This window comes from Macaca fascicularis, chromosome 3, assembly GCF_037993035.2.
Source record: "Macaca fascicularis isolate 582-1 chromosome 3, T2T-MFA8v1.1".
Classification (NCBI taxonomy): domain Eukaryota; kingdom Metazoa; phylum Chordata; class Mammalia; order Primates; family Cercopithecidae; genus Macaca; species Macaca fascicularis.
In genome coordinates this window covers 196,724,070-196,750,663 of record NC_088377.1, presented here as the reverse complement: position 1 = coordinate 196,750,663, position 26,594 = coordinate 196,724,070, and the positions used below count along the sequence as shown (strand labels likewise).

Genomic DNA, 26,594 nt, shown 5'->3' with positions numbered 1-26,594 from the left:
TAGCACCGTAGTTTTGAACACTTCCTCGTGGTAACAAAATGTGTACTTAAATTATTTTGGTTATTCTGTGCTCATATGTGACATATCCAAACTGTCTCATTTAAAAAAAAATAATAATCACCTCTCGATACAAAGGTAGGCACCTGGCACCTGCTCTGAGGTGGGGCGAAGGCCATGAGTGCCTGAGTACGGGGGAGGATGCCTAGGCAGTTCCTCTGCACTCAGACATGCTTAGAAAACTCATCATTCCACCTGGGACCTTCAGTATTTTATAATAAAGAGGTTTTGTTTTATTTAATGTAACCTTCAAGAATTTAAACACACAAAAATGCGGGGGGTGTTCACAATTTTGATAACCACAGTTGTAAATAGAAACATTCATTCATTTCTCATAAGATTATAAATATTTGATACTGGAACTGTAAAATGCACGTTTTATAAACTAGAACAACAAAAGAAAACAAAAACAGAAACCAACTTTGCTTTCTGCTAAAAAGGCATGTCATTTCATTGAGTTTCCTAAGCAGCAGATGGTTATTCACAGACTTTTAAATTACAACTTTTGTTTTTATACTTTCCTTTTTAAAAAGGTTTACGCTATTATGTACAAAGTAAAACTATTACTGCAATGAAATGAAGAGGTTTAAGGCAAAGAGAGAAGTTCACCCTCAGTCCTCAGGGAGACCACTGGGACTCCCAGCTCAGCCATGGGCACACCCCCTGTGCTGTCCCAGCCACAGATGGACAGTTGGACTGGTCTTTCCCCATACACTAAACAGAAGACAGTGTGGAGTTATATATAATGTGTTTGTTTATATATATATATAGGTACTTGGTGGGAAATATATGGAATATATTTAATTTACACTGTACCACACCTTCAAAAATAAAATGTATACTTTAGAAAACAAGAAAAGACAAAAGGTGATAAGAAATGATTATTTACACATTTTCTTCCTTCCTCTAGATCCTGGAGGATTCTGAGTTCTTTTGAAAGACAAGATAGCCACGTTCCAGAACTGTAGACTCAAACACGCCTGGTGTGTGTGTGTGTTCACATGCGTACAGACATATGTGTAAACACACATATTTATCTTGGAAGAATGTTCTCTATAGCAGAAGCAGCCACTCCAAGAAAAGAAAAAAATAAAGGAAAAAATGAAAAAAAAAAAAAAACAGGGAAGAAAAAGGAAAGGAAGATGATGCCATCTCCCTCTACAGAGCCATCTGCGTGCCCAGAAACAGCGAGCCATGGCCTCATTTCTGGGACCCTGGCTGGCACCCAGGGTGGCTGATGGAGCCACAGGAAATTCCTGGGGCCAAGCCAAAAGGAGGGTCGCCCCACCGCTCGTGGGCTTTAGGCCACATGCCCCAGGCCTTTAGCCCCAGAACGTCGAAGCGCTTCTGCATGGAGGCAGTGCCCAGGGCATGAGGGTTAGGCCTGTGGCAGGGCTGCAGTGGGACTGGGGACAGCGACACAGACCACAGACACAGACGATGTACGCACATGGTTGGGCCTTGGTGAGGAGGAGGAGGAGAAAAGAGGAGGAGGAGGAAGGAATGAGGAGAAGGGAGGAGGAGGAGAAGAAGAAGAAAAAGAAGAAGAAAGGAGGAGCAAGAGGAAAGAGGAGGAAGGAGGAGGAGAAAGGTGGATGAGGAGAAGGAGGAGAGGGAGTTAGACGGCAGGAGGGTGAGGAGAGGGAGCTGGGTGAGGCTGTGGGCCTGGGCGGCTGCTGGTGAGCATGGAGCCGACTTCCCAGGGCAGGCCTGGGATACGCTCGGCTGCTTCCCAGGGCCAAATCCCAGAACTGGCCCAAGGACCCTGGAAGTCCCCTCTCCCCCACCAGGTCCCCTAAGCTCCCCAAGGTCTTGAGGTGGCTGGCCCAGGCTTGAGGTGTGGGCCCCTCCTGGTGTCCTCACCAAGCCAACACAAACAAAGTGGCAGAAGTCATAGACCAAATAGGAGCTATTTATTCGGTTCACAGTTGTGTGAAATGCAGCAATAAAAAATCTTTGGACTTCAGCAAGTTGTTTTAATTTTTTCTTCTTTTGAAATAATAAAAAAGTGTCCAATGTCATATAATGTAGCTTAGGGGATTAAAAAAAGATGAAACCCTAAGCAGCCCCCTTCGCAAAAAAAGAAAAAAAACCCATAAAATTAGCATAATCTCATAAACACAAAAAACAAAAATATTTTATAGTCAGATATTTTGGATTTTATACCACTTGTAAATTATATATACATAGAATATTGCAGAACCTTAGCTAATACACGATATTTTCACTATTAATGCTGGTATAATCTTTATACACTGGCCCTTTATGATTTTAAATTATTGCATTGTTTAGCGCGGACTGAGACCTGGCCTCCATGCCCCCCGCCTTACTCGCTGTCCGACTTGCCCTCCTTGGCCGTGGTGGAGTGGTTGTACAAGCCCTGTGCCATGAGGTGCACGGCCAGCGTGTTCTTGTTGCCCGTGGCCTTCTTGATCTTGGCGCGCTTGTTCTGGAACCAAATCTTGATCTGTGACTCGTTGAGGCTGAGCTCCTGCGCCAGGCTCTGGCGCCGCTGCTCTGTCAGGTACCTGTTGGTCTGGAACTCGGCCTTGAGCCTCTGCAGCTGCTCCGCGGTAAAGGCCGTGCGCGGCCGCTTGTCCTCTTTGTTCGGGTTCTTCTTCTTTGGTTTTCGAGACCTGGGACCTGGGTAGATGTGGTGGACAGAGAGAAGTCAGGTTACCCAGACGTGTGCCACCCAGTAGGCACCGGGTAAGGATTCTGAGACCCCAAGAGAGGAAGTGACTTGTCCAAGGCCACTGGAGGCTGAATGGCCAGATGTGGGGCTGGACTTCGGGCTGGGCATCGGCTCAGCGTGGACCTCCACCACTTGGTGAGGGAGGACGGGGTGTGATGTAAATGGGGCTATGGGGCAGGCCTAGTCGACAGGCTGACCACAGACGACAAACGAGGGACCTCTAGATAAAAGTAAAACTCCTGGATGTAAGCAAAACTCCCTGAACTTTCTGGCCTGGTTTTTCCTAGCCCTTTCTGAGGCTCTGTTCGAGAACAGGGATGGGGGTAGGTGCTGGGAGAGAGGGTTGGAGGGAAGCCTGGGAAAGGCTGCAGGGTGGTCACAGAAGCAGGAGGCACCCTGAGGGTTGTGATGGGGACCCTCATGGGGATACCCCACAGGGTGCCAGGGGCTGTAGGAATCAGGGGCAGGTGGGCCCTGAGGACAGGAGGGGCCCAGAGTGTCTGCCTCCACCCAAGCTCCTCTATGACTCCCAGCCAAGGGCTCTGTGGGCCCAAGTTCATTCTTATAAGGAAGAGTGGGTGCATGCACTTCCCTCTTGGGTCGGGAGGGGCACCGAGCTACTGTGAGTCCTTCATCACCCACTGGAAATCTCCCAGGTTTCCTGTCCAGGAGAGACCTGGGTCTGCAAGGGTGTTGACTGCACCTCCCTTTCCCCAGACATGGGACTTCTTCACTGGGGACAACAGGGTGGCCCAGCTGACCTTGGCCAGGTCCACACTTCTGACCCTCCCCACTGTGCCTCCCCACTGGGATTCAGACTTCTGAAGCTGCCCTGGCCTCCTCCCTATGGACCTACCCCAGGTTTTGGGAAGGGTCGATCTAAGGCTCCTAGGACCTGCTATCCGTGGGGAAAGAGCAGAGGGAGGAGAGCAGAAGGAGGGAAGTATAATCAGTTTCTTTTTGGTGTTAAGAGGCTCAACCCCCTGGTGTTCCCTGTGGGGGAAGAAGGGAGCAAGGCCATGGGCAGGGAGTGGTGACCTCGCCTCTGGGTTTCAATTTGTGCGGTATATGAATGGGCTTTAGGGAGCATCTGGCCCCAGCTTCATCACAGGTCCCTGCAGCTGGAGAAGGCCGGGGCCCCCCACCCTTCAGGGCCAGAGAGCTGCCGGGCACCCTGAAGAGAAGAGGAATGTGGATCTCATTGGAGGCCCTGGGACTGCACCCTGCCCAGGTCAGGAGAGTCAACTAGAGTGCTGGGGCTGTGCCCAGCAAGAGGTGGGAGACCAACTGGAGGCTCAGGGTGAACACCAAGCACTCCCTCACGGCTAACTGAGCCTTGTGCTCTCCCCAGGAGCCGGGCCTGGAGAAAGAGGATCTGTGGGCATCACCAGGAGGGCACCAAGGGTAGCTTTTAAAGCAACCCACAGGCAGGCTGACCACCCATGAGAGCACCCACCCCAGTGCACACACACACTCAGTGAGAGTCTTGCTGTAAGCCCAGGGCTCCACGCCAGTGGGCCTGGCTTTGGCGGGGGTAGGTGCAGATTTGGGGATGGAGTTGGCTCTCCGGAATGGTGTTGGGGGATGGGGCACACGGCTCCAGGAGAGGCTTCAGCCTCCTGCTCCCCGAGCCCGCCTCTGTCTGGGTCTCCAACCACTCCCTTCCCCAGAGAAGTGTGTGCCCTACCCCCAAACTCTTCCGGTCCTGGGGCTCTTGTTAATGCACCCATGAATCAACCCTCAAAAAGACACCATTTTATAGAAAGAAATTTCCCTAAAATAAAAATTTTTAGTTCCCTTTTTTTGTTGTTGATTTTCTTTCAAAAGACAAATACTTAGGAGTCTCAGAAACAGAATCAAACCTCCCCAAGAAAACTCTCTCTGCCCTTTCTTTCGGAGAAGCCAAAGAACAGAAACATTATCTTGCAGGGATATTTTAAAGCCCATGAAGATAGGCGACTTGGACTGGGCTGGGCCAGGCGGTGCTGCCCAGCTCCTGGGCCGTTGGGGGCTGGCTCGGCGAACTCCGGCGCCTCACAAAGCCCGGCCGAGGCTCCTCGCCCGGCATTGTGAGCCTGTATGTTAATTAAATATTAACAAAGGAGGAAGACGAGAACAATGGAGCAAATTTCAGATCTAGCTGGAGAAATCTGAATTTCATCAGAAATATGCACGCATATTTCTGCGGGATGGCGGCCGAAGGGCTGGCTCACTCCTGCGATGATCTGGACCAATGACCCCCGCAAAATAGTTGAGGGTTTGGGGGCAGCGGGGATCCGCTGCCAGCTTGGGGTCAAACAGCCCACTCCTAATGGCGGTTCCCAGCCGCAGACCCGCATGGAATGCAGTTGATGATTTCTACAAGGACATGGACTTAGTTTTTTAAAATCCCAGATCTATGAAAAACACAGCCAGCATCTCTGCACGGCCCCTGCGAATGCTGCCTCTTTCCTATCAGCAGCCCCCAGGAAACCTGGAGAGAAGGTCCTTCCTATTTGGGGATGGCAGGTGCAGGGAAGGACGGCTGCCTCCCTTGTCCTCGCTGTGTGCAGGAAGGGGGCTGAGCCCCACCACTGGGGGCTGCCGTTGGCAAATAAAGTGGAGCCAAGGGAAAAGGGCGCCTTTATTTTCCTCCTTCCCTGTGTGTGTCCTCCTGCGTCCCACCGGTCAGCGCAGGCCCGAGGGGCAGAAGGCAGAGCAGCAAAGGGCCTCGCCTTTTCTTCCCCGAGCACAGCCGGGATAACCGAACGGTAGGACGAGTCTGGGGTGGGCTGGGGCATGCATCCCGGGCCTGGCCTGAGTTGAAAGATCGCAGGGAAGGGGTTGAGAGTGTGCACTTCCGGGCCCATCTTCCAGCCACCCCGTTCCCACCAAAAACACTACAGTGGGGGAGACATGGGTTACGGGCTGGGAACAGATGCCCTAAGGCGGGGTGGAAGAGAGAGACGGGAGACAGAGAGAGTAAGGAGAGAGAGAGACAGAGAAAGAAAGGAGGTCCCTTCTACGGTGCTAAGAAGTCTGTGCTCCCTAGCGAATCAGTCCTGCCGCTGGACGGCTGGCCGCTGCCCCGGCAGGCGTCAGCTTCACACAATGTCGCGTGAGTCTTTGTGCGTGTGTGCGGGGGAGGTTCGAGATGTTTTCCTCCCGGTAAGTTCCCGCGCCAGCACCGCCCCCCAGCTCCGCGGACCTCCCCACGGCGGGCTGGGACGCGTGGTCCCCGCGGGCTCACCTGAAGAAGGCCGGTCCGAGTAGCGCGTACAGTAGACCCACGCCGGCCAGAGCATGGGCTGCGCGCCCAGGTTGGCGCCGGCTTGCGAGCTGTCCGAGTCCGAGCTCACCGACAGGTCGCCGCCGCCCAAGCCGCGGGCCTTGAGCGCCCCGTCCAGGGGGCCGCCGGGGTCGCTGCCTTTCTTGGCGCCACCATGCAGCGAGAGCGTCTTGGAGCCGCCTTCCCCGTCACCCGGAGAGTCGCTGCCGGCGGCTGGGAGCGGCCCGCCCGAGCCGGGCGTGCACGGCGGGTTCTGCCGGGGCTCTTGGGAGCCGGACCCCAAGAGCTGCTCCGAGCCGCCGGCGCCGCCGCCTCCCTCTGCACCGCTCGCGCCGCCTTCGCCGCCGGCTCCGCCGCCCCTTCCTCCTCCCGCACCCGCACAGCAGGTCCCCGCGTCCTTTCGCCGGCCGAACTCGGGCCGCAGGATGTTGTCGATGAAGAAGTTGGTGATGCGGTGCGGGTGCTGGTGGTTGCCGGGCGCCTGCAGGACCGCGGGCAGCATCAGAGCCCGCCGGCGCCCGGTGTCCGCTTCGCCCGGGCTGCTACCGCCGCCGCTGCCGCCCGAGCCGCCGCCGGGGCTGGATTCCGGCTGCCGCTGTCCCTCCACCGCCGCCGCCGCTTCGCCGGGCTTGGGGTCATTCTCCTCCATGCTGTTCACAGTAAATCCCAGACTGGTTCTCCGGGGACGCCCTTCCAAATCAGCCTTCGGCCCTCCCGCGGTGCACACGCAGACCCCCGCGCCCCCACCCCGCCGAGTCTTCCGAGGGCTTGCGCGGCGGCCGCGGCCAGGGCTGGGGTCCTACAAGTCGCCGGCCGCGCTCGGCGGGGAGCCACGTTTGAATCCACGAACTGGGTTAGAAACACCAAGAGCCGCGCGGCTCGCCCAGACGCCGGGAGATTCAACAGAGCCAAGTCCTCGACTTCGCCGCGCGGCCAGGCTCTAGACAGTCGCAGTGGTCCGGCGGGGACGCGGGCCGCCTCCCGGGCTCAGCGCTCCTCTCCGCGTCCGGCCGCCTCGGGCTCCGGCGCCGCCGCCTGGGCCGCCCGGGACGAGAGCTGCGCGCATGCAGGCAGCGCACTCTCCGGCGCTCACGCCCGCCCGGGCCGGCTCCGGCCGCCGCCGCCGCCCGGCCGTCCCCGCCCGCGCGCCCCAGCCGGCCCTCGAGGGTGCGGGGCGCCCGCGGTCAGCGCGCCCGCCACCTCCCGCACGCACATGGAGGCCCCCTCCGCGCGGCCGCCGCCCCGCTGCGGGCCGGGGCGCCCCACCGGCGTGCGGCCGCGCCCCCGCCGAGCCCCGCGGAGCTCCGCAGCCCGAGTCGCATGGGTGAGAGACGCGAGGCCAGGGCCGGGCCGGGCCGGGCTGGGCCGCCCGCGCTCCCCGGCCGTCCGCCGCCCTCGCCGCCTCGGCCTCCGCGCGGGCTCGGAAATTTCCAGGCCACTCGGCGCAACCTGAGACACTTTCACTCTGGATTTTTGTTCTTATTTTTAACAGAGCCCCCTCGAGTGACGTCGCAGGCCGGTCTCCTGGACACGTGCCTCGGGCCAATGGCCGCGGCGCCGCGCGCCCACGTGATGCTCCGGCCGCCGCTGGGTGACAGGAGCCGCCCGCCGCCCCTCCCCCCCTTAAAGCGGCCGCGTCCCCCCGCTCCGGGTGCGGGAGCCCGGGAACCCGGAGAGACCCCCGACCGCGTCTCCTGCACTCGCCTGCGCTTTCCCTGTCGCTTCGCGGTTCAGGGATCTGAGTCACCCCGCGACAGCCCCGCCAGGTCACCCCGGGGCGTGTAGGTGGGCACGCACAGGAAGATCGCTATTTTTAACATTTCCATATTGTTTACCGTGGGATGAAATCCCACAATTCCTTGCACAAAATGCATAAATAATATTAAATGAGCTGCCGAGATACAAAGGGACTTTTGTGGTCCGCTTTCCTTGCTGATGGAGAGGAATAGTGTCACTCCCATTTGACTCGGTAACCCGGCAGCTTCCTGTCTTAAACGCAGAGCTGGCGCGCAGGACACTCCTCCTGCAGACACTTATTGTAAGTGTGCGTGTGTGTGCGTGTGTGTGCGTGTGCGTGTGCAGGGAGGCGCGTGCATACGGCCGCATTCCACCCGGGGACAGCGACCCTCATGAAACATGCATAGCAATCCGGAAGAGCGGGGAATGCAGTGTGCGGCTCCGTTTGCGAAGGGAGAAATCCAGGAGCCTCGGAGGTTCTAAGGGAATCCTTTTTGCCAAGGAGGAGAGGGGTGACGGTTCAGCTAAGACTTCAAAACCAAGTCGCCCGCCCCCCTCTAACTTCTTTACTCTGGTTGAGGAGCTCCCAGACCGGTCATCTCATTTTCTTTGTTTTAAAATCCTTTAAACTAATTTTGCAGGACAGCAGGGCCCATTTGAAAGGAGTATTAGGAATCCAATGGCAAGGGTGGGAGCCCCAGTTGGTTTCTCCCCTCCTCTCTCTTCATCTTTTCTAGACTTTCCTTCCAGCTGTTGTCAGAATGTCCAAATGGAAGTTCTGTTTCCTCTTCTCTTCCCCCTCTCCCTTGGGCTCCTTCCCATTTGCTCTTCTCTACCCACCAAACACCCGTTGTTACCCCAGGCTCACCTGTCCATCATCTAAAATGCATTTTTATGGAAATGTGTGAATTCCTGGAAACATCCGATAGGGCAGCTCTGGGGGTGTGGGAGCGTTTGCATGCCATAAGTACCCTCAGGGCAGGGGAGGTGGGGAGGCCGCAGCCTGGCATGGACACCCTAGGGCTGATTGGCCTTGGGCAGCTGCAGGGTGCTCAGCAGCCCAGACCCCCGCACAGGCAGCCAGTGGGGAGCTGCCAGGCCCTGAGTGAACCTGGGGAGTCAGGGCAAGCATCTCCGAGGCAGTGTGGCCTGCCAGGCCCCCTGGAGGCCTTAAGGTTGTGCCCTGGCCTTGCGAAGCTCCCTTCCCGGGGTCCATCCCAGGTGCTGTCCTTAGTCTGCAGGCTTCAGAGTGCTGGCGGGGCTGAGATGAGAAACAACAGTTCCCACAGCCTGCTCTCAGGAAAATTACCCCCAGCCAGGAGGGGAGTGGTGGGGGAGGAGGTGCTGGGCTGGCCTCCTGGTCACTGGAGGTGACTCTGGTCAGAGTGTGCCGTCTGTCCTGTGTGTCTAGGGCAGGGTGGGGAAGCCTGTTCTCGCTGGGGCTGGATTCCTCCACTTTTTCTTCATTGGAGGAGTCCTTACCAAATGTTCTGACTAGGCACACACCCTGCCAGGGGTCCTCCCCGAGTCTCAAAAAAATCAAACTCCACAGTCTACCTGCCCCCAGGAAAATAGGGCTGGTGAGAGTTTGTGGGACGTCTTATTGACACTTACTTGGTTTTCTGGGGGGAGAATTTTCCGCAACTCTGGAAACCCTGATGATCACCAGTCAGGAAAGGGAGGGTCCAGTGACTTTGGGTCTCCTGAACATGGTGTTGGGGGAGGAGCGGCTCTGAGCTGTTTTGCTTCCTGCAAAACCATCCCAGGTTAATGGCTCCTCCTGTCCCATGAAAGCCAATTAGGCGGCTTCCTGAGAAGTATTTTCTGAATTCATAGGACTCTTTGCCTCTGACTGCCTCGGTATAAATGGCCCCAAGACGCTGGGCTTCAGCCCTGTGCTTTCCTGCGACGCAGACCCCAATTCGTGGCTGCAACAGAGACTCTGGGAACAGAGCGTCACCTCCGGGGCGCCTGGCGGGCCGGTGGGCGGAGACCTGGCCGCGCAGGGTCTGCCGGCTGGGCCGTGGGGTTGGCTGGAGGAAGAAGAGGAATTCGTGGGTCGCTGTTGTGGAAAGGAGGAGGGTGAGAGGTGGAGGGAGGAAAAGGAGAAAGATAAATAAATGAAGAGAGAGATAACTAAAGGGTACCTGGCCCCCAAAGTGGACCCAAACACGAAACAACTCTGGGAAAGCGTTGAGAGGGGTCACCGTTCAAAGGGCCGGGGAAGCTGGGATGGGGCTGCCGAAAGTTGAGCTGCCCAGGGGCTGGGCGGTGCTAAGTTCCATACACACGGAACTCTCCGCAAGGTGTTTCAGGAAGCTTCGAGAAGCGCGCGTGAGACCCTGCTGCAGCTGGGACGGCGCCTCGCGTTTTCTGGTGATGCGGGGCAGTGGCGTGTCTCTCCTCCGCTATGCCAGCCCCGGCTGCAGCGCGCCCGCGAGCCCAGCGCCTCCGCTTTCTCCCCCGAACGACCGCCGCCCTCAAGGTCGGCCTTTCTATACGGATCAGACTAGCCCTCACCGGACATTTGTTTCTCCCGGGAAGGAAAGTGAGGCTTTGGCCCAGGAACCCCGTTTTCCTTCTAGCCTCACCCGGGAATCGGAGAGCGCCCGCAACACCCGCTTGCGGAGGACGGTCCTCCATATTTCCCAGGCTCGCTGCACAAAGACGGGCCTCAGAGAGGGCGAGCAGGAAAGCAGATTCCAGATGCCGTGCGCCTCAGGACAGGGACGCTAGTTTTGCAAACAAAACCTCGGTGAAGCGCCCCGGAGACACCGGGCGCCCGGCTGCCGAGCTAGGCTCCCGTTTTTATCCGAAAACGAGGCCAGAGAAGGGAGACTTTTCCGGACCCTCTGCATCCCCTCACTCGCCTCGCTTCTCTAGGTTGACGTGGTGACACTTGGAAAAATGGACTCAGTGAGAGCCATTCGCTCGCGGCGGTCTAGTTACTCGCGGGGCAGAGACGCCCAACAATCCCTGAGAGCGAGATCTCCACCCCAGCCAAAGCAGGCCGGGCCAGCTCTGCGCCCCCGGCCAGGAGCCGAGCCCCGCAGGGCCAGGCCCCAGGCGCCGGGCGGGGAATTGGGGCCGACAGGAGAGAAACACCTTCCCCCGGGCGAGCAGAGAGCCACCCTCGGCTCCTGGTGCTGACGCTCCGACCCGGCCTGCCCGCAGACAAAGGCCGAAACGAAGGGACGCGGGGAGCAGGGGTGGGGCGGGCGGGGCCAACCGGCGCAGACGTTGCGTGTCTGCGCTCACCTCTGAGCAAAGGAGGACCCGCCTACAGGCCCACCGGGCGAGCTCAGGGACCGGTTCTGGGAGGCTGGGTCTAGGGTCTGGGACTTTTTCCGAATAACCCCCGGAAGGGAGGGGTTAAATGCGGCAGCGGCGGGCCTGGAAAGGGCCGGGAGCGTCGTAGGAACTGGGGTGCACAGGCCCTCGCATGCCCAGCGCTTCGCCTTTCCCCGCTTCAGGCCCGCCAGGGGCGCGCGTGGCGCGGGCAGAGCCTGGTGGGTGGGTTGGCGCCGACAGAAGCTCGGCCGGGGAGGGGGTGGGCGGGCGCATTGCACGTCCTGGTTCTGCCCGGATCGCTGGAGAAGCGCCTGTGCTGAGCCAAAGCTCCCTGGGCGTTGGGGAAGCAGAGTGGGCCAGGCGCCCACTGGGGACCACTCTTCTGTCCTGCTTGATACTTAGCCGAGGCTCGCCCGGGGAGGGGGGCAGCTGGGGGCCGGTGGGCAGATCTCCAGAGCTGGCGTCTAAAGATGCAGAAACTGTCCCTCACCTGGTTTCTCTGGAAAGCAGTCACTTCTGAAGGAGAATCTGAAGGATGGCTCTACTTGTGCTAGCAACCCCCACACCTAAACCAGGTCCTCTGTACCCGCTCCCCATTTCGGCTCTCCAGCGCCAGGGGAGCCTCATTCTGGGTGACCTGTCTTCCGTCTTCCCAGGAATCACCTTTCCTTGGCAGCTCCCTGCCTGCTCTCTTACCCTGTTTGACTGCTGTTCTTAATAAAATTTGGACTCCTGTGGAAGGTGGGCCCACTTCCACTCAAGGCACACCTGAGACTCCCCAAACAGGCCTGCACTCTGGAGTCTTCCGGGAACCCTGGGAGGGGCAGGTTTGGGAGCACAGACTGTTTCACCACCTAATGCCTGGATTCTTATGAAAATGCCCCCTCAAAATCGCAGCAACCCAGAAGAAAGTGGCACCTCTCAAATAATCCAGTCAAATAAGTAAAATTAGTTTGGCAAAGGAATTTGAAGAATGGCACCCATGGCTTGAGCTAGCTAAGCATACCAAACAGGAAGGAAAACACAGAAAAGGATAATGAGCCTTGAAATACATTAGCCACCTTCTCCAGCCTTGCAACCATTCACAGATGGAGGAAATTCTAGTATGTATCCACCATCTTCCTTTTGACCTTTGGAAAGAAAACAAGATGTTCAAAAGAAACCCCTGAAACACCAGTCCCACCTCCCAGAGCCTGACGTTTTCTTCTCTTCTCTTCTTTCCCCAAAGGCTACAGGTAATCACAGAGAGGCTAGTGTAGCTTAAACTCCTATACAGTGACTTCCCAGCATTTTTGGAAATAGGATTTCCGTAGTTAGAGATTTACAGAATATTAGGCAAGTACAATCTAGATTTAACTCAAACTATCTGGATCCAGCCCAGCCAAACTACCTAGAGCTTGTTAGATGATAATTCATTAGTCTAGATTTCACATGAGAAAGAAAATATCTAAACAATCACCCCCACTCTTAACTATCACAACTGAATCATGCTTAAGCGGGAGAACTCAATTAATTTATATAAGTTGGGGGAAATGTATTTTTGAAAACATATGTTTAAGCTAAAGTCATGAATTGATTTTTCATTTATCAAATATAACTATATAAAGATATATAGTTTTATATAAAAAGGCAACTAAATTGCAAATTAAATTCAAACATTTCCTCTACTTAAATGATCAGTTCCTCTGAGTTCAACAAAGTTGGCCATTTCTTTAGCACGAGCATCTTTAATTGACATACGTGCTTACATGTATGGTATGGGGGGATCCCTGTACCCAATCAATCCCTGTGTTGAGTATAGAAGCTTGTGTGAAGCGTGGCGACCTTTTACAAGCACAAAGCCTCAGTAGTGACCTTCGTGGACTCACACGCGGAGGGGCACTGTGTCACCCCTGCATCATGGACTCTTGCCTCTAGCCTTGTCCAAGGCCCAAACCACCTTTCCCGGGGATGCTGTGCAGTCTCACTCCCACCAGGGATGGGGACCTGCTGTCCACCTTTGGACACACTCCCATCCTTTCCCTCTCATCCCAGCACTTCTGGCTCCACTTAAAGGAAAGCAGTAGAACAAGATTTCTCAGTTAAGGCACATTATGGAAGTGCTCTGTTTCTCCTCTAAAAAAATCCTCTTTTCCTCTAGAAACTCACTCAAATAGAGTGAGTTTAGAAAGGCTGTGTTGTAGTTTATGTTATGGAGTTGCAGGGTTTTGTGTGTCTCACATCAGTTAATCCCCTAAGACACAACAGCCTCTGTGATGACGGCAAAGTTGAGCAACTCGACACCATTTGGGGCATTAACACAGGCTAGGAGAAAGAAACGGGATACGCGCTAAGGTTTCCCACGTATGGAGCGAATGCCCTAGAATTCCTTGGGATTTACACCTCCCCATCTACCAGGAAGGAGAAATGCGAGCTGTTCTCATTCACTGCCTGCTGTTTGTTCTCTGTTCGTACTGCCAGGACTAATTTTGGCCGCTGCGCAACCTTTGGGTTACAGATGTTAGGGGGCCGCGCCTAGGGGGAAGGGGACTCTCAGCCCGGCCAGAAAGTTTGGTACTAAGGCGCTGGGCGTGCTCCCAGGGCAAAGTGCGGGTTCCTCAAACGAGGAAGGTTGGGCGGCACTTAGGGTTTTCTGTCTTGTTTGCAGACACAAGTTCAGCTGCACCTCGTGCAAAACAGCCCTGAAAGCTCAGGCTTGAAGACGAAATGTGGAGCCCAGGCTCCTTCGATTGAAAACCTCGCTACGAGGACACTCTCCGCAGTCGCCGGCCAGAAAGGATTTCGGATCAAGATCCGCAGAGTGGTGAGCAACTCCCAGGGTCCGAGGCTGAGCTGACTGCAGGCTGGGAGCCCTTCTGCCCGTAGGAGAATTCTCCTTTCTGCAGAAACTACTCCTGGAAAACAAAACCGAGTGAAAAGAAGGGCAATGCGGGTCTGCGCGGAGGGGAGCTCCCTCCCCGGGGAAGGAGGCGCCTCGCGCTGGCTGACTCGCCGGTGGGGTGCAGGTAGGGGCAGACTAGGGTGAGAAGGGGGGATCGCGGAACACGGGTCCCCCGCGGGTCCGAGGGACAGGGTGCAGGCGCATTCCAGGCACCGACGGCAGTCCCATCTGCTCTGAGGAGCGGGAGCCGGCCCCGGGCTCTCCACATCTCCCGGGAATCCAGAAGCTGGACTGCGGGGCAGTTGTATCGGTGGGGGAGCCCCCAGCTGGATTTTCCTTCCGCTTGCTCCCTTGATCGAGTGCCCACGCCCGGCAGGAGCTGGCTGTGTGCCGCCAGGGGTGGGTGGAGGTGCGTGGGGCGCGGGCCTTGGCTCACTCACTTGGGTGTGTCCCAGTCTTTTTCCTCCAGAATTAGAGGCCTCTGCAGGGGGCAGAGCCCCTCTCCCTCTCTCCTAACTCTCCTCCCCACCTCGACACGGCCTGAGCTAAGATGTGGGGAGCTTCCAGGGCTGTATCCCTAGGAGGCCCCGAGCACTTTTCCTCCGAAGGTCGAGGAAATCAGGTCCCTTCTCTCTCCCTAGCGCCGCCCTCTGAGGAAGCCGCGAACCTCTGGGCGAGCATGGTTTTACTGGGGATTCCCAGAGACCGGCCCTGTGCCCAGCGACGCCCGGAGGGGAGAGGGAGCTCTTTGGAGGGGCGGTGTGGGGGTGGGTGTCTACACTGCGTCCTCTGGCTCGGAGCAGGACCCGGTGATGCGCCCTGGCCGAGCTCCTGTCTCCTAGGGATGGAGGGGACTCGGGCCCTGTCGGGACCCTTCGACAAGGAAGGCCCGGGGAAGCCTGGATCCAACAGGCACCGGGATCCAGAAGGCAGACTCCTTGGTTCCGAACGTTTCTTCCGGAGCGAAAACTTGCTCCCGGTTCCCCCAAGTCCCTCGCAGGCTGGGAGGTGAAGGGAGGGACAGAAGCTGGGCCTCCTCCGCAGCGCCCAACACCCTGGGCTCTCCGGGCCCCAGGACTCGGCTCGGGTGCGTGGAGGGACGGCCTGGAGCGCAGATTTGTGAATGAACCTCGGAGCTCTTTGCAGCTCACAGATCAGAGGCTGCAATCGCCCCACCGACGTGGTCCAATGAGCCGCTGCAATAAGCGCTTAGCGACGAAGCTGGGGCACGGCCTGGACTCTGCGGCTCCGCGCTGCGCGGGGCCGGACGGGGGAGGGGCCCAGCCACTGCAGCAACTTCAAAGCCGGTGTCGGGACTCAGCGATGGGTGGGCTCTCCCCGGGCCGCACGGTTCGCAGGGGCCTCCTCTAACCCCCACCGCCACCCCGCCGAAACGCCCAGAGGCGTTCCCAGCCCAAGTGATACGTGACTCTGACTCCCGGTTGTCTTCGCGCCCTCCGCTTGCGCGTCCTTGGCGTCTCCCCCGGGACCCGGGGGGCGATCACATCCTGAGACCTAATCCGGTTACTTCCGGGCGCGGGTCTCCACCGCCTCCCGGGCTGGTTGGACTCACTTCCTAAGTAGCTGTCTCATTGACAGCTCCCGCGCCGCCAGTTCCTCTTTCAAAATTCAAGTCTTCGGCTGCCTCCCTGAGGTTCTGCGTGCGAAGGGAGGGGAGGGGAGGAAGGAGCAGACACCCACGTGTGCCCGGGAGGGACCCACACAGACTCCCCGCTCCCGCAGCAGAGGCCCTGGGCCCCCTCTTCAGAGGGAAATCGATGAGCAGACACTAAGCGACGCGAGTCCCGGCCCCTTCCCCGCCGGGGGATCTCCGTGCGTTCCAGAAGCGCACCTGGAAGCAATTCTCCTAGCGTAACCGTCGCCTCCTAAGCCTCTCCCGCATCTTCACGTCTCCTAAGCATCTGCACATTTCTGCGCTGTTTTCTGGAGGACCTCGGAGAGGCGGAGGGGACGATGGGGTGCCGTGGGGGCAGGGAAGGAGAGAGGTCAGGGGTTACGCAGGATTACGGCTCGGCTCGGTGACCCCTCTCATCTTCCGTGGCCCAGGGAGGGGATCTGTAGCGAGGGGTCCGGACCTCTTTTGCAAAACCGAACTCTAGGGTAGGGCTTGCGTCCCATGAAGCACCGGTGAAGTCCAAATGAAGAACGCCGGCGAGCGGCCGGGAGCGGAAGAGAGCAGGTTCTAGGGGCCCCGGAGGGAAGAGGGGCATGCATCCCCAGTGACCACGGCTCGAGGTGGCGTGTCTGCTCCGCACCCGACTACAACCAACCCGGCCTGCGCCCCTCCACGCTTGAACAGGGCGGGTCCACCCGGGCGGCGAGCTCCGCGGGCGCAGCGCAGCCTCAGCCCCGCGCCTCCCTCCCGCTTGCTGGGGAAGAGGTGGGAAGCCCTCTCCGCCGCACCCTGGCTCCCACCGCAGGCCTCCGTGAATAAACTCTCTCAGGGGGACTGTACTGTCCCCCATCCTCTGTCCCAGCCTCAAGAGGGACTTCCTGAAAATATGGCAGCCAAGAATAGGGTGAAAATGTGAGACTGAGGTTTCCTTCTCCACCTCCCCCTGCCCCCTGCCCCCTGCCCCTTCACCTCCCCACTTCCCACCAGCCCAAAGGGGTCCAGCTGTAACCACCACCACCGCCACCGCCACATCTACCGTGCTTACGACTGTCACCATTTCCTTCCAGCTCCAGCTGTCTCTTGGACGCCTCCACTGGAAGGCCGACGGGCATCTTCAATTTCACGTGTTCACTTCAGAGCACCCCTGAGCCGGCTACCCCTGCTCCCCTGATCTGCGCCTTCCCAGTTTCTCCCAGTCATCCAGCTGGCCACCGCGCAGGAGACATCCCTGATCCTTCATTTTCTCTCTGGAGTCACCCCCTGTCAATTAGCAAGGCCTGTTGGCTCTGCCTCCACATCTGTTCCACAGCTCCCCCAAACTCCTCCCTCCTCCACTAGCCCCCAAGCCCTTTCCCCTGCGCCTGCAGGGTTGCATGGCCTCTTAACCAGCTCTCCACCTCACACGTGTGCCCTGTGGTTCACTGTTCTCCATACAACAGAGTAAGCTTCAGCTCAGACCTATCCTTGGTCAAAACCAGTGGTTTCCACGTGCACTGAGAATTAGACACATTCTTACAATGTCCTTCAAGGCACCATGAAATCCACCCACCACTTCCCTTACCTGAGGTTCTAAGTCTAGTTTTGCCAGTTCTTGAGCCTCCAAGCCATGGCCACCTCAGGGGAGCTCTTTTCCTTTGGTCCTGGCTCTTTATTCATCTGGTACATTCTTTCTGTGCATCTTTGGGCACAGACTGTCCCCCAGAGAAAGGTCATACGATCTAAAATGACTCCCTAATCCAGTTGTGTTCTCCACAGCACTTAAGGCTACTTGCGGTTGTAAATGTGTTGGTGCGTTTTTTATTGGTCTCTTATCTAGAACGTACCTTCCGGAGGGCAGGGCCTTGTCATCTTCCTGGCTGTACCCCCAGTCCTGCTAAAGGGACTGGCATACAGTAACATGAAGCCAGTGCTCTCAGACTTTCTGGTCACAGGACTGCTTTATGCTCTTAGAAATTACTGAGCCCCCGAAAGAGCTTTTGTATATAGCAACAGATAGATTTAGACGTCTATCCAGTGATTTGCACAGTATTAGAGATTGAAATGGTAATGTTTTAAATATATTGATTAATTGATTCATTTACAATGATAATAAAAACCCACTTCATGTTTACTTAACATATTTTAATGAACATTTATTCTATTCCCCCTAGCAAAAAAAATAGTCTGAAGAGTGGTCTACATTTTTGTACCGCTCTTTAATATCTGGCTTAATTAATAGAAGATAGTTGGATTCTCATTTTTCCTTGTGCCGCCCGTTATTTTGGTTCAGGTATATGAAGAAAGTGCAGTCTGTCACAGATACGTAGTTGAAAACTGGAGGAGTATTTTTCAGCCTTGGCAGATAATTGTGGATATTTTTCCTTGATATTACCCCAAAATTCAACAAATGGTGGTTTCTTAAAGGTTGGTTGCAATGTGGAATCTGAAACCATGTCAATGAATATTTCATACTCTATTACATTAAAATCCATTGATCTATCTTGCACTTTGAATGGCTCTTTTGGCCACAAAATATTTTCTTCCTTCCTTCCTTCCTTCCTTCCTTCCTTCCTTCCTTCCTTCCTTCCTTCCTTCCTTCCTTCCTTCTTCCCTCCCTTCCCCTTTTCCTTTCCTTTCCTTTGCTTTCCTTTCCTTTCCTTTCTTTCCCTTCCCTTCCCTTTCTTTTCCTTTCCTTCCCTTTCTTTTCCTTTCCTTCCCTTTCTTTTCCTTTCCTTTCCTTTCCTTTCCTTTCCTTTCCTTTCCTTTCCTTTCCTTTCCTTTCCTTTCCTTTCTCTTCTCTTCTTTTTGACAGAATCTCTCTCTGTCGCCCACACTAGAGTGCAATGGTGCAATCTCAGTTCACTGCAACCTTGCTTCCTGGGTTCAAGCGATTCTCCTGCCTCAGCCTTCCCAGTAGCTGGGATTACAGGTGCACGCCACCACACCCAGTTAATTTTTTGAATTTTTGGTAGAGATGGGGTTTCACCATGTTGGCCAGGCTGGTTTCAAACTCTTGACCTCAAGTAATCCACCTGCCTCAGCCTGCAAAATATTTCATACCACTGTATATTGGTCATTTGGAAAATATTGGTTCACTGAGTTATGCAGGTCTTCCAAATGTCGAACTATTTCCTTAAACAATATCACAAAATAACATTTGTTAATATCACCACTAATCTCATTGGAAAGCTCTTTAAATTTGAGAGGTTGTCCGGCTCATGGTGTTGGATACAAGTTTTCAAGAATTTTAATTTTCACTTGAAAACTCACATTTTACCATTAGTGGCAAATACTACTTTCCTCAACATGACAGGCTCGTTTCATTTATTTTTGAGAAAGTATCTGCCAAAGACCTAAGTCTCAATAACCGTGATTTGTCTGTTGGATGCTATTCCATGTAAAATGGGGCTCTGTGAAAAAGCCGGCTCAGTTAGCTCATGGCTGTAGCCCGCCCGTCCTTTTCCTTGGGGGCTGCTGTTCTCCTGTATGACAGCTCCCCATTTCTTCACCCAGAATATTGAAAAGACATGTGCTCCAGAGCTGAGCTTTAATAAAACTAATTCTTTTTACTGCTTCTTCAAGAACATTCTTAAGTGAAACTGGCATTTGAAAAACAAAACACAAAAAACAAAAAACCTGTGAGTGTCTGGCTGTGAAGAGCATGCCATCCGCTATCAGTGCTGATGTCCACAGGCAACAAAGCTACATAATGACTCACAGTGTAACTGTAAAAATTCTGGAGGTTGTCTTAGGGACCCCCAGGATCTGCACTAAATGAGATTTCATAAATGAATGGATGACTTTTCCTACACAATCATGTATGGTGGATACTAGACGTCCATAGTTTCTCATCCAAAGCTATTGGCCACAGACACGTTTCAGGATTTCTTTGATTTTGGAGAGGCTGGGTGGTGCACATATCAGGTGCCACCTAACCCCATGGGGTGTGAGCAGGGCCCTGTCTAACACATTAATAGTTCTGTGGTGAAGACAGGAAAAGCCGAACAAGCAGGTAACAGTCACAAGGGGCCCATGTCTGTTCAAGTCAGGTTCTGCCATCCAAGGAGGTAGGAAGATACCCTCCCATTTTGAAAGCATTTGGATTTTGGAGTTGTAGACCAGGGGTTGTGGGCCTATCTCCTGATCTCCACTCCACAAGGGTACCTCGGGGAGCAGATGGCGGGTGAAGGAGCTGGGAACGGAGCACCCAGGGCCTGTTGAACTTCCACTCTGTCATCTCCCCTCCCCTCCCCACCCGCTGACCTCAACCACATGGCCCTCCTAACACCAAGTCATCCAAGGCCTTTCCTGCCAGGCCCTGGGATTCCTTCCCTCTTCTCCAACCTTGTGTCCTCCACACACTCTGAACTGTGGCCACGCGGGACCACTCTGCATGGTCTTCTGATATTCCACCGGAATCTCTCTGATCATTCTGGACTCTGGGCCTTGTCTCTCTAGGGCTATAGCACCTACTGGTGCCTCTCAGCTTCCCTGTCCTCCCTGGGATGCACCTTCTTTTTTAATTTAGTTTTTAATATTTATGGGTACATAGTAGGTGTATATATTTGTGGGATGTCATGTTTTGATACAGGAACACGTGCAGTAATCACATCATGGAAGATAAGAGTATCTATTCCTTTAAGCGCTTATCCTCTGTGTTGCCAACAATCCAGTTACACCCTTTTAGTTATTCTTAAATGTACAACGAAATTATTATTGACTGTAGTCACCCTTTGTGCTATCAAAGAGTAGATCTTATTCATTCTTTCTAATGACTTTTTTGTACCCATTAGCCATCCCCACTTCCTCATTCCTGAAGGACCACTTTGGATTCCTGAACTCCCAAGAAACGTTCCAGCTTTTGGACTTTAGTTTTTCCAATATCACTTATGAGGACCCAAGTTCTACCAGGGCTTCTTCTACATTGAAAATAATTATATCTAAGACTGAAACAGAAATTTTTGTCTTGGCAAATTTGATATCTGGAGGGTGAATATTACTTAGAAAACAACCACCTTCTACTTTCTGCTTCTCTGAATTTGATGATTCTCGGAACCTCATGTGAGTGGCATCTTGTATTATAGTATTTGTCTTTTTGTGTTTGGCTTGTTTCACTCAGCATAATATGCTCAAGGTTCAGCTGCATTGGAGCCTGTGTTGGACTTTCATTCCTTTCTAAGTCTACTATTCCACTGTGTGTATGTAGGCAACACTTATTCACCACATTTTCTGTACCCATCCATCCCTCTGTGAACACTTGGGAGGGGTTGGGGATGCATGGCCCCCAGCCATAGGTGTGCTGAGCACTTAAGATGTGCCCAGTGTGGCTGAAGAATGGAATTTTCAATATTAATTAATGTAAATATAAATTTACAAACAGATTTTCAATTCAGCTCCTGGGAAATCCCCAAAGATGTCTGAAATAACTTGGGCGTGTGAATCTACTTTTTTACCTGCAAGCTTAATAAACCCTAAATGCAGGTCAAGTATTTGCCATGGAAATGCAATGCCCAAGTTGAGAGATGCTAGAGGTATAAAATGCATGCTGGAATTGGAAGACTTAGTACCAAAATAAAAAAAAAAAAGGAGGTAAAATGTCTTGTTAATTTGTATATTGATTACTTTTGAAATGATAATATTTTGGATATATCAGGTCAACTAAAATATTACGTAAATTAATTGCATCTGTCTCTGGTGTTCATGTGGCTGATAAAAAGCTTAAAATTGCATTGTGGCTCACATTTTCTTTCTGTTGGTTTTGCTAGCCTAGAACGGATCTGAGCTCATCAGAGAAGGGAACGAGGGGAAGAAGAATTTTGCAGGGAACAGAGCTGTGAGGTGCACTGTCAGGAGTCAGCATAGGGCTTGACTGCCTTGCTTTGTGAGGTGAGGGTGTGGTGGGTGGCTTCAGGGAGTGAATGGCTGCCATAACAAAGTACTACACACTGGGTGGCTGAAATAACAGGAATTTATTCTCTCACAGTCTGGAGGCTGGAAGGCCAAGATCAAGGGCTCAGCAGGGTTCTGCTGTCTCCAAAGGCTCTGAGGGAGGATCCTGCCTTGTCCATTCCAGGTTTTGGTGGCTCCATCAGTCCTGGGAGGTCCTGGGCTCGCAGCTGCATGGCTCCAGTGTCCCCCCCTGCCCCCTGTCATCACTGAGTGGCCTCCTCTGTGTGTCTGTGTCTTCTTATGAGGTCACAAGTCGCATCGCATTAGAGCTCACCGGAATAAGCTCATCTAACCTTGATTACATGTGGAAAGATCCTATTTCTAAATAAGGTCACATTCACAGGTATTGGGGATTAAAACTCCAACTTATCTCTGGCCAGCCCCTAACAGGAAGGTAGGCAGTGTCTGGATTCCAGCAGGCTCGTAAGTCCTGCTAAGGACCTTGGCCTTTTCGTGGCACGTTCCTGAAACTCTGTATTCCTTCTTCCTCACATGTGAATTGAGAGAGCATAGCACTTCCCTCACAGGGCTGTAGGGGAGTTAAATGTGCCGTATGCAGAAGGCACATAGACAATGCCTAGCACACGACAAGTGCTAGAGGAAACCTCACTTTTTTTTTTTTCCCCGAGACGGAGTCTCGGTCTTGTCACCCAGGCTGGAGTGCAATAGCATGATCTGGACTCACTTCAACCTCCGCCTCCTGGGTTCAAGCAATTCTCCTGCCTCAGCCTCCCGAGTAGCTGGGATTACAGGCGTCCACCACCCAGCTATTTTTTTTTTTTTTTTTGTATTTTTAGTGAAGAGGGGGTTTCACCATGTTGGCCAGGCTAGTCTCAAACTCCTCACCTCAGGCAATCCACCCACTTCAGCCTCCCAAAGTGCTGGGATTACAGGCATGAGCCACCGCGCCCGGCCTGCTTCACTATTTGTATTGCTATTTCTCCTAAAGGCAGAAGAAAGCCACCCAGAGTTTTCCAATGGCAGAGAGGTAAGTAGCATGGAGGAAAGATCAGTTTTAGAACTGCCCTGTCTGATGGCACTGCCATTAGCTCCATGCAACTGTTTATATTTTAACTTATTAAACTTAGTAAAATCGTCAGATCGGCTCCCAATTCTCATGAAGCACGTTCTGTGGCCAAAGAGTACGGCCCTGGGCAGCACAGATGGAGAACATCCCATTGTTGTAGGAAGAAGAGCCTGTAGGCAACTGAGAAGGAGAGGAGGGGGCATGCATAGAGGCATGGGACCCAGGGGAGGGGTCTCAGCTGACAGGGAAGGTGAGGAGAAGCCACAGTGGTGAGCCTCAGCAGTGGCAGAGCCCTGGGAGGGTAGAGGGAGGCTTCCTGGCTAAGCAGTCCGTGGTGAGATAGGGACCCCTGAATGAGAACAATGACAGTGCAGGTGGTGGAGATGGTGACGATAATTTCCAACATTTACTGATGGCACAACAGGCATCATGGGCCAGACGCAGTCCCAAACCCCTTACAGAGAGTATTCCTTGCTCACTTACTCCTTCCACACCCCATGAGAGATGGATTATTAGTATGTCCCTGTCTCAGCTAACGAGGCTGAGACATAATAGGTCATGTAACTTGTCCAATTTGCAGGGCAAGGAAGTGGTAGGACATGGATTTGAGCCCAGGTTATAAGCCCAGAGGTTGAATTCAGGGAGCCTCTTCACATCCTGCAGGGACCTTCTTATTGCCACGATGGTGGGGGGCATGCCACTGGCGTTTAGTGGGTAGGGGCCCCTTCCCAGCCATGTGTGGGACAGCCGTGCAGTGAGGCCCGTTGCTGCCTCGAGAAATGTCTCGCTGGACTCTGAATGAAGGGTGCTGGTGACGATGCTCTGAGCTGGGAACCAGATTCTCTGTGTCACAGTTACAAAGCACTGTTTGTGTGGTTTTGATCTAGGCTATGAATGCAAGCAATGGAGAATCCTGGAATTACTGTGCTGGGCTTTCCTAGAACTTCAGCAAAGGTTCTTCTTTCGGACAACCCCATCTCTACCAACAGGACCACTGGGGATTGGAGGGCTAGGAGCGCCCAGCTGTCCCTTTCTCTGGTGATTACATCATCTGGTGCAGACGTGCCTGGGCAATTACATGTGGAAGTATGTGTTACTTTGTTACACACTTATTTTTATGTATTATTTTATTAGAAATCACTTTGATTTATTTGTCTATTACAATTAACACAGTCTATTGGTTTTGTAAGAGCATCAGTGCCCAGGTGTCCATGTTCTTTATGAGCCACACATTTGGGGAGTGAAGGGTGTGGTTCCAATGGTTCCATGCTGCAGACGCCTCCTGCACAGGACGGGGCCTTGTGGGGCTCGCTCTTCTGTTTGGGTCCTGTCCTGTCCCTTCCCAGGTGCAGCGGGAGTTGGGGGTGGGAGGGGACTTCCCCACTGATGTGCTAGATGGAGGGAGGGGAGCAGGAGATGGAGAAGCAGAGCAGGGAGGGTGGTGGAGGACAGAGGAAGGGTCTGGGGAGGGGGAAGGAGCGGGGTCAGCATTGCGGGAGTCCCACATGCTACCGGCTTAGGCACTGGAAACCAGAAGGAGGTGGGGTAATGTATTGATCCATTTTCACACGGTTATAAATAACTACCTGAGACTAGGTAGTTTACAAAGGAAAGAGCTTTAATTGACTCACAGTTCTGCACGTCCGGGAAGGCCTAAGGCCACTTACAATCATGGTGGAAGGCGAAGGGGAAGCAAGGCACATCATACACGGCAGCAGGAGAGACAGAGAAAGGCGAAGCCCCGGACACTTATCAAACAGCCAGATCTCATGAGAACTCACGATCACAAGCACACCATAGTGGAAATCACTGTGATCCGATCACCTTCCACCAGGTCCCTCCCCTGACATGTGGGGATTACAATTGGAGGAGAATTGAGTGGGAACACAGAGCCAAACCCTATCAGGTAAGAAGGTGAGGAGAGGGAAGCCTCCTCCCCTCCCAAAGGGCCTCATGGAGGAGGGAAGGAAGGGAGAAGGCTGAGGGCACAAGGTCAAGATGGCACCTGAAGACAAGGGAGGCCAGTGGGGAAGAAGGCTGAGGGAGGGAGGACAGAGGCTGAGGTGGGGCCGATGGCCTGAGGCTCAGTCCCCTGAGACATCAAGAGTGGACAACCAGGAGCATGGTTCTCTGGGACAGCAGCAACTCCTGCCACATTCGGGACTGGGGCAGGGCCAGGAGGATGGAGGGGCAGTGCTGGGGGGAGGCGGTGGGGAGGAGTTTCAGGAGGGTGAGGCTGGGGTGTGCACGGGACGCCAAGGTGGGGGGCCGGGGCAGGGAGGGGGCCGCATGCTGTGCTCCCCAGCAAGCCCGGCCTGGCCTGGCTGTCTCCCGAGCCTCCTCACTGCCCTGGCTTTCCTCTTACTCTTCCCGTTCACTCATCCACCCCTCAGGACTCAAAGTCTGTGGGCGCCTCTGGAGGGAGATGGTCACCCTGGGCATTTGCAGGAGCCCTGCAGACACCCGGGCGGTTCCTGGAGTGTACGGCGTCGGAGGGTGAAACCTCCCAGGACAGGGAGTGCGACTTGTCACTGCTCGTCTCCCGCACCCAGCAGTAACCACCAGGCACATCTGTGGGTGATCACTGTGGCCTGGAGTAACCACCAGGCACATCTGTGGGTGATCGCTGTGGCCTGGGCCCAGCTTGGCACTGTCTGCGTGGAGCCAGTCACTCAACCTCATCACAGCCCCAAGGGGTGTTTATCCGCAGGGGCTCTCCAGAGAAACGGCAGATAGAAGAGCTACAAGAGTATATGAAGAAGTGTATTTAAAATGATTGGCTCATGAGGTTATGGGGCTAGTAAATCCAAAGTGCCTGCAGCAGGCCAGCATGGAGAGCTGAGCTGCCACCCCGAGGCTGACTCTCTTCTTCTCTGGGAACCCTCAGTTTCTGCTCCTCAGGCTGTCAGCTCATTGGACGAGGCCACCACATCACAGAGGGGATCTCTGTTACTTAAAGTCAACTGAGTGTAGATGGAATCACATATACAATGTCCCCTCCCAGCAACACCTAGATGAGTGTTAGATGAATCACTGGGTACCAGAGTCCTGCTAAGTCGACACAGAAAACTCATCGTTTAGGCTCAAATCAGATCTAAAGTAAGGATATTAAAATGCAGGTTCCCGCTGGGTGCGGTGGCTCACGCCTGTAATCCCAGCACTTTGGGAGGCCGAGACGGGCGGATCACGAGGTCAGGAGATCGAGACCATCCTGGCTGACACGGTGAAACCCCGTCTCTACTAAAATACAAAAAAAAAAATTGGCCGGGCATGATGGCGGGCACCTGTGGTCCCAGCTACTCGGGAGGCTGAGGCAGGAGAATGGCGTGAACCCAGGAGGCGGAGCTTGTGGTGAGCGGAGAAACTCCAGCCTGGGCGACAGAGCCAGACTCCGTCTCAAAAAAAAAAAAAAAAAAAAAAAGCAGGTTCCCAGGCCCTACCCCAGAACTACTGGGCCTGACTCCCTGGGCATGAGACTTGGAAACCTTCATTTTAACAGATTCCCCAGATGATGGGACCCCAGGAAGGTCTGGAAACGTCTGGTGCTATGCTTTAGAAGGTTGGTGCAGTTCCCTGCAAACTGGTCACTCCTTCAAATGCACCTGCCATCGTCAAACGAGGGTACTGCTGGCGGGGACAACACAGGGGCTGGGCGGTGCTGGCCCTGTTTTGGGAGAGATCAGAACAAGTACTCAGCAGGGGTGGAAGGAAGTGACCCCAGGCTCCCTGTGTGGTTACAAAGCCTCAAATGTGATGCCCTGGCCTCTCCACAGAACCAAGCTCACCCGAGGAATAAGTCACCTGACGTGGCCGCTGCTCCACCCCTGGGTCCCATCACTGCACCTTCCTGGAGACAACTGCAGTTGGCTGCCACTTGCTGAGAATCTTCACGTCCGCAGGGCCCTGGAAGGGTTCGCTTTGGGGAGAGAAGTGGGAGCAGAGATCAAGGGAGGCATCTGCCGTTTGTTTCTTGCAGAGGTTTCCTCAATCCTAGAGCAATCCACACCCCAGGTGGGGGCCTTCGGACAACCGGCCTCCTTCAGGAGGGAGCAGTCGGTTGGAGCCCAAGTTTCA

At 54.3% G+C, this 26,594-nt stretch overlaps 1 protein-coding gene and 1 long non-coding RNA gene across 2 annotated transcripts; one reads left to right on the top strand and one right to left on the bottom strand.

The window, feature by feature from the left end:
• Nucleotides 1-267: 267 nt before the first annotated feature.
• EN2 (engrailed homeobox 2) lies at nucleotides 268-7,003 on the bottom strand. The gene is made up of 2 exons (XM_005551259.4): nucleotides 5,982-7,003; nucleotides 268-2,700 (listed from the first exon to the last, which is right to left on the bottom strand). The coding sequence occupies exons 1-2, from the start codon at nucleotides 6,667-6,669 to the stop codon at nucleotides 2,384-2,386; spliced, it is 1,005 nt and encodes a 334-aa protein (XP_005551316.3). The 5' UTR covers nucleotides 6,670-7,003; the 3' UTR covers nucleotides 268-2,383.
• Nucleotides 7,004-7,927: 924 nt separating this feature from the next.
• Nucleotides 7,928-18,050, top strand: LOC135970282 (uncharacterized). The gene is made up of 3 exons (XR_010585970.2): nucleotides 7,928-8,058; nucleotides 13,696-14,053; nucleotides 16,633-18,050. It is a non-coding gene; the product is annotated as an uncharacterized lncRNA (long non-coding RNA).
• The last annotated feature ends 8,544 nt before the right edge of the window (nucleotides 18,051-26,594 follow it).

Bases quoted from the DNA above. Each gene is read 5' to 3' on its own strand.
- EN2 (XM_005551259.4), bottom strand. From the start codon at position 6,669: ATGGAGGAGAATGACCCCAAGCCCGGCGAAGCGGCGGCGGCGGTGGAG. The intron at 2,701-5,981 runs GTGAGCCCGCGG...ACATCTACCCAG, and splicing joins CTCGGACCGGCCTTCTTCAG to GTCCCAGGTCTCGAAAACCA.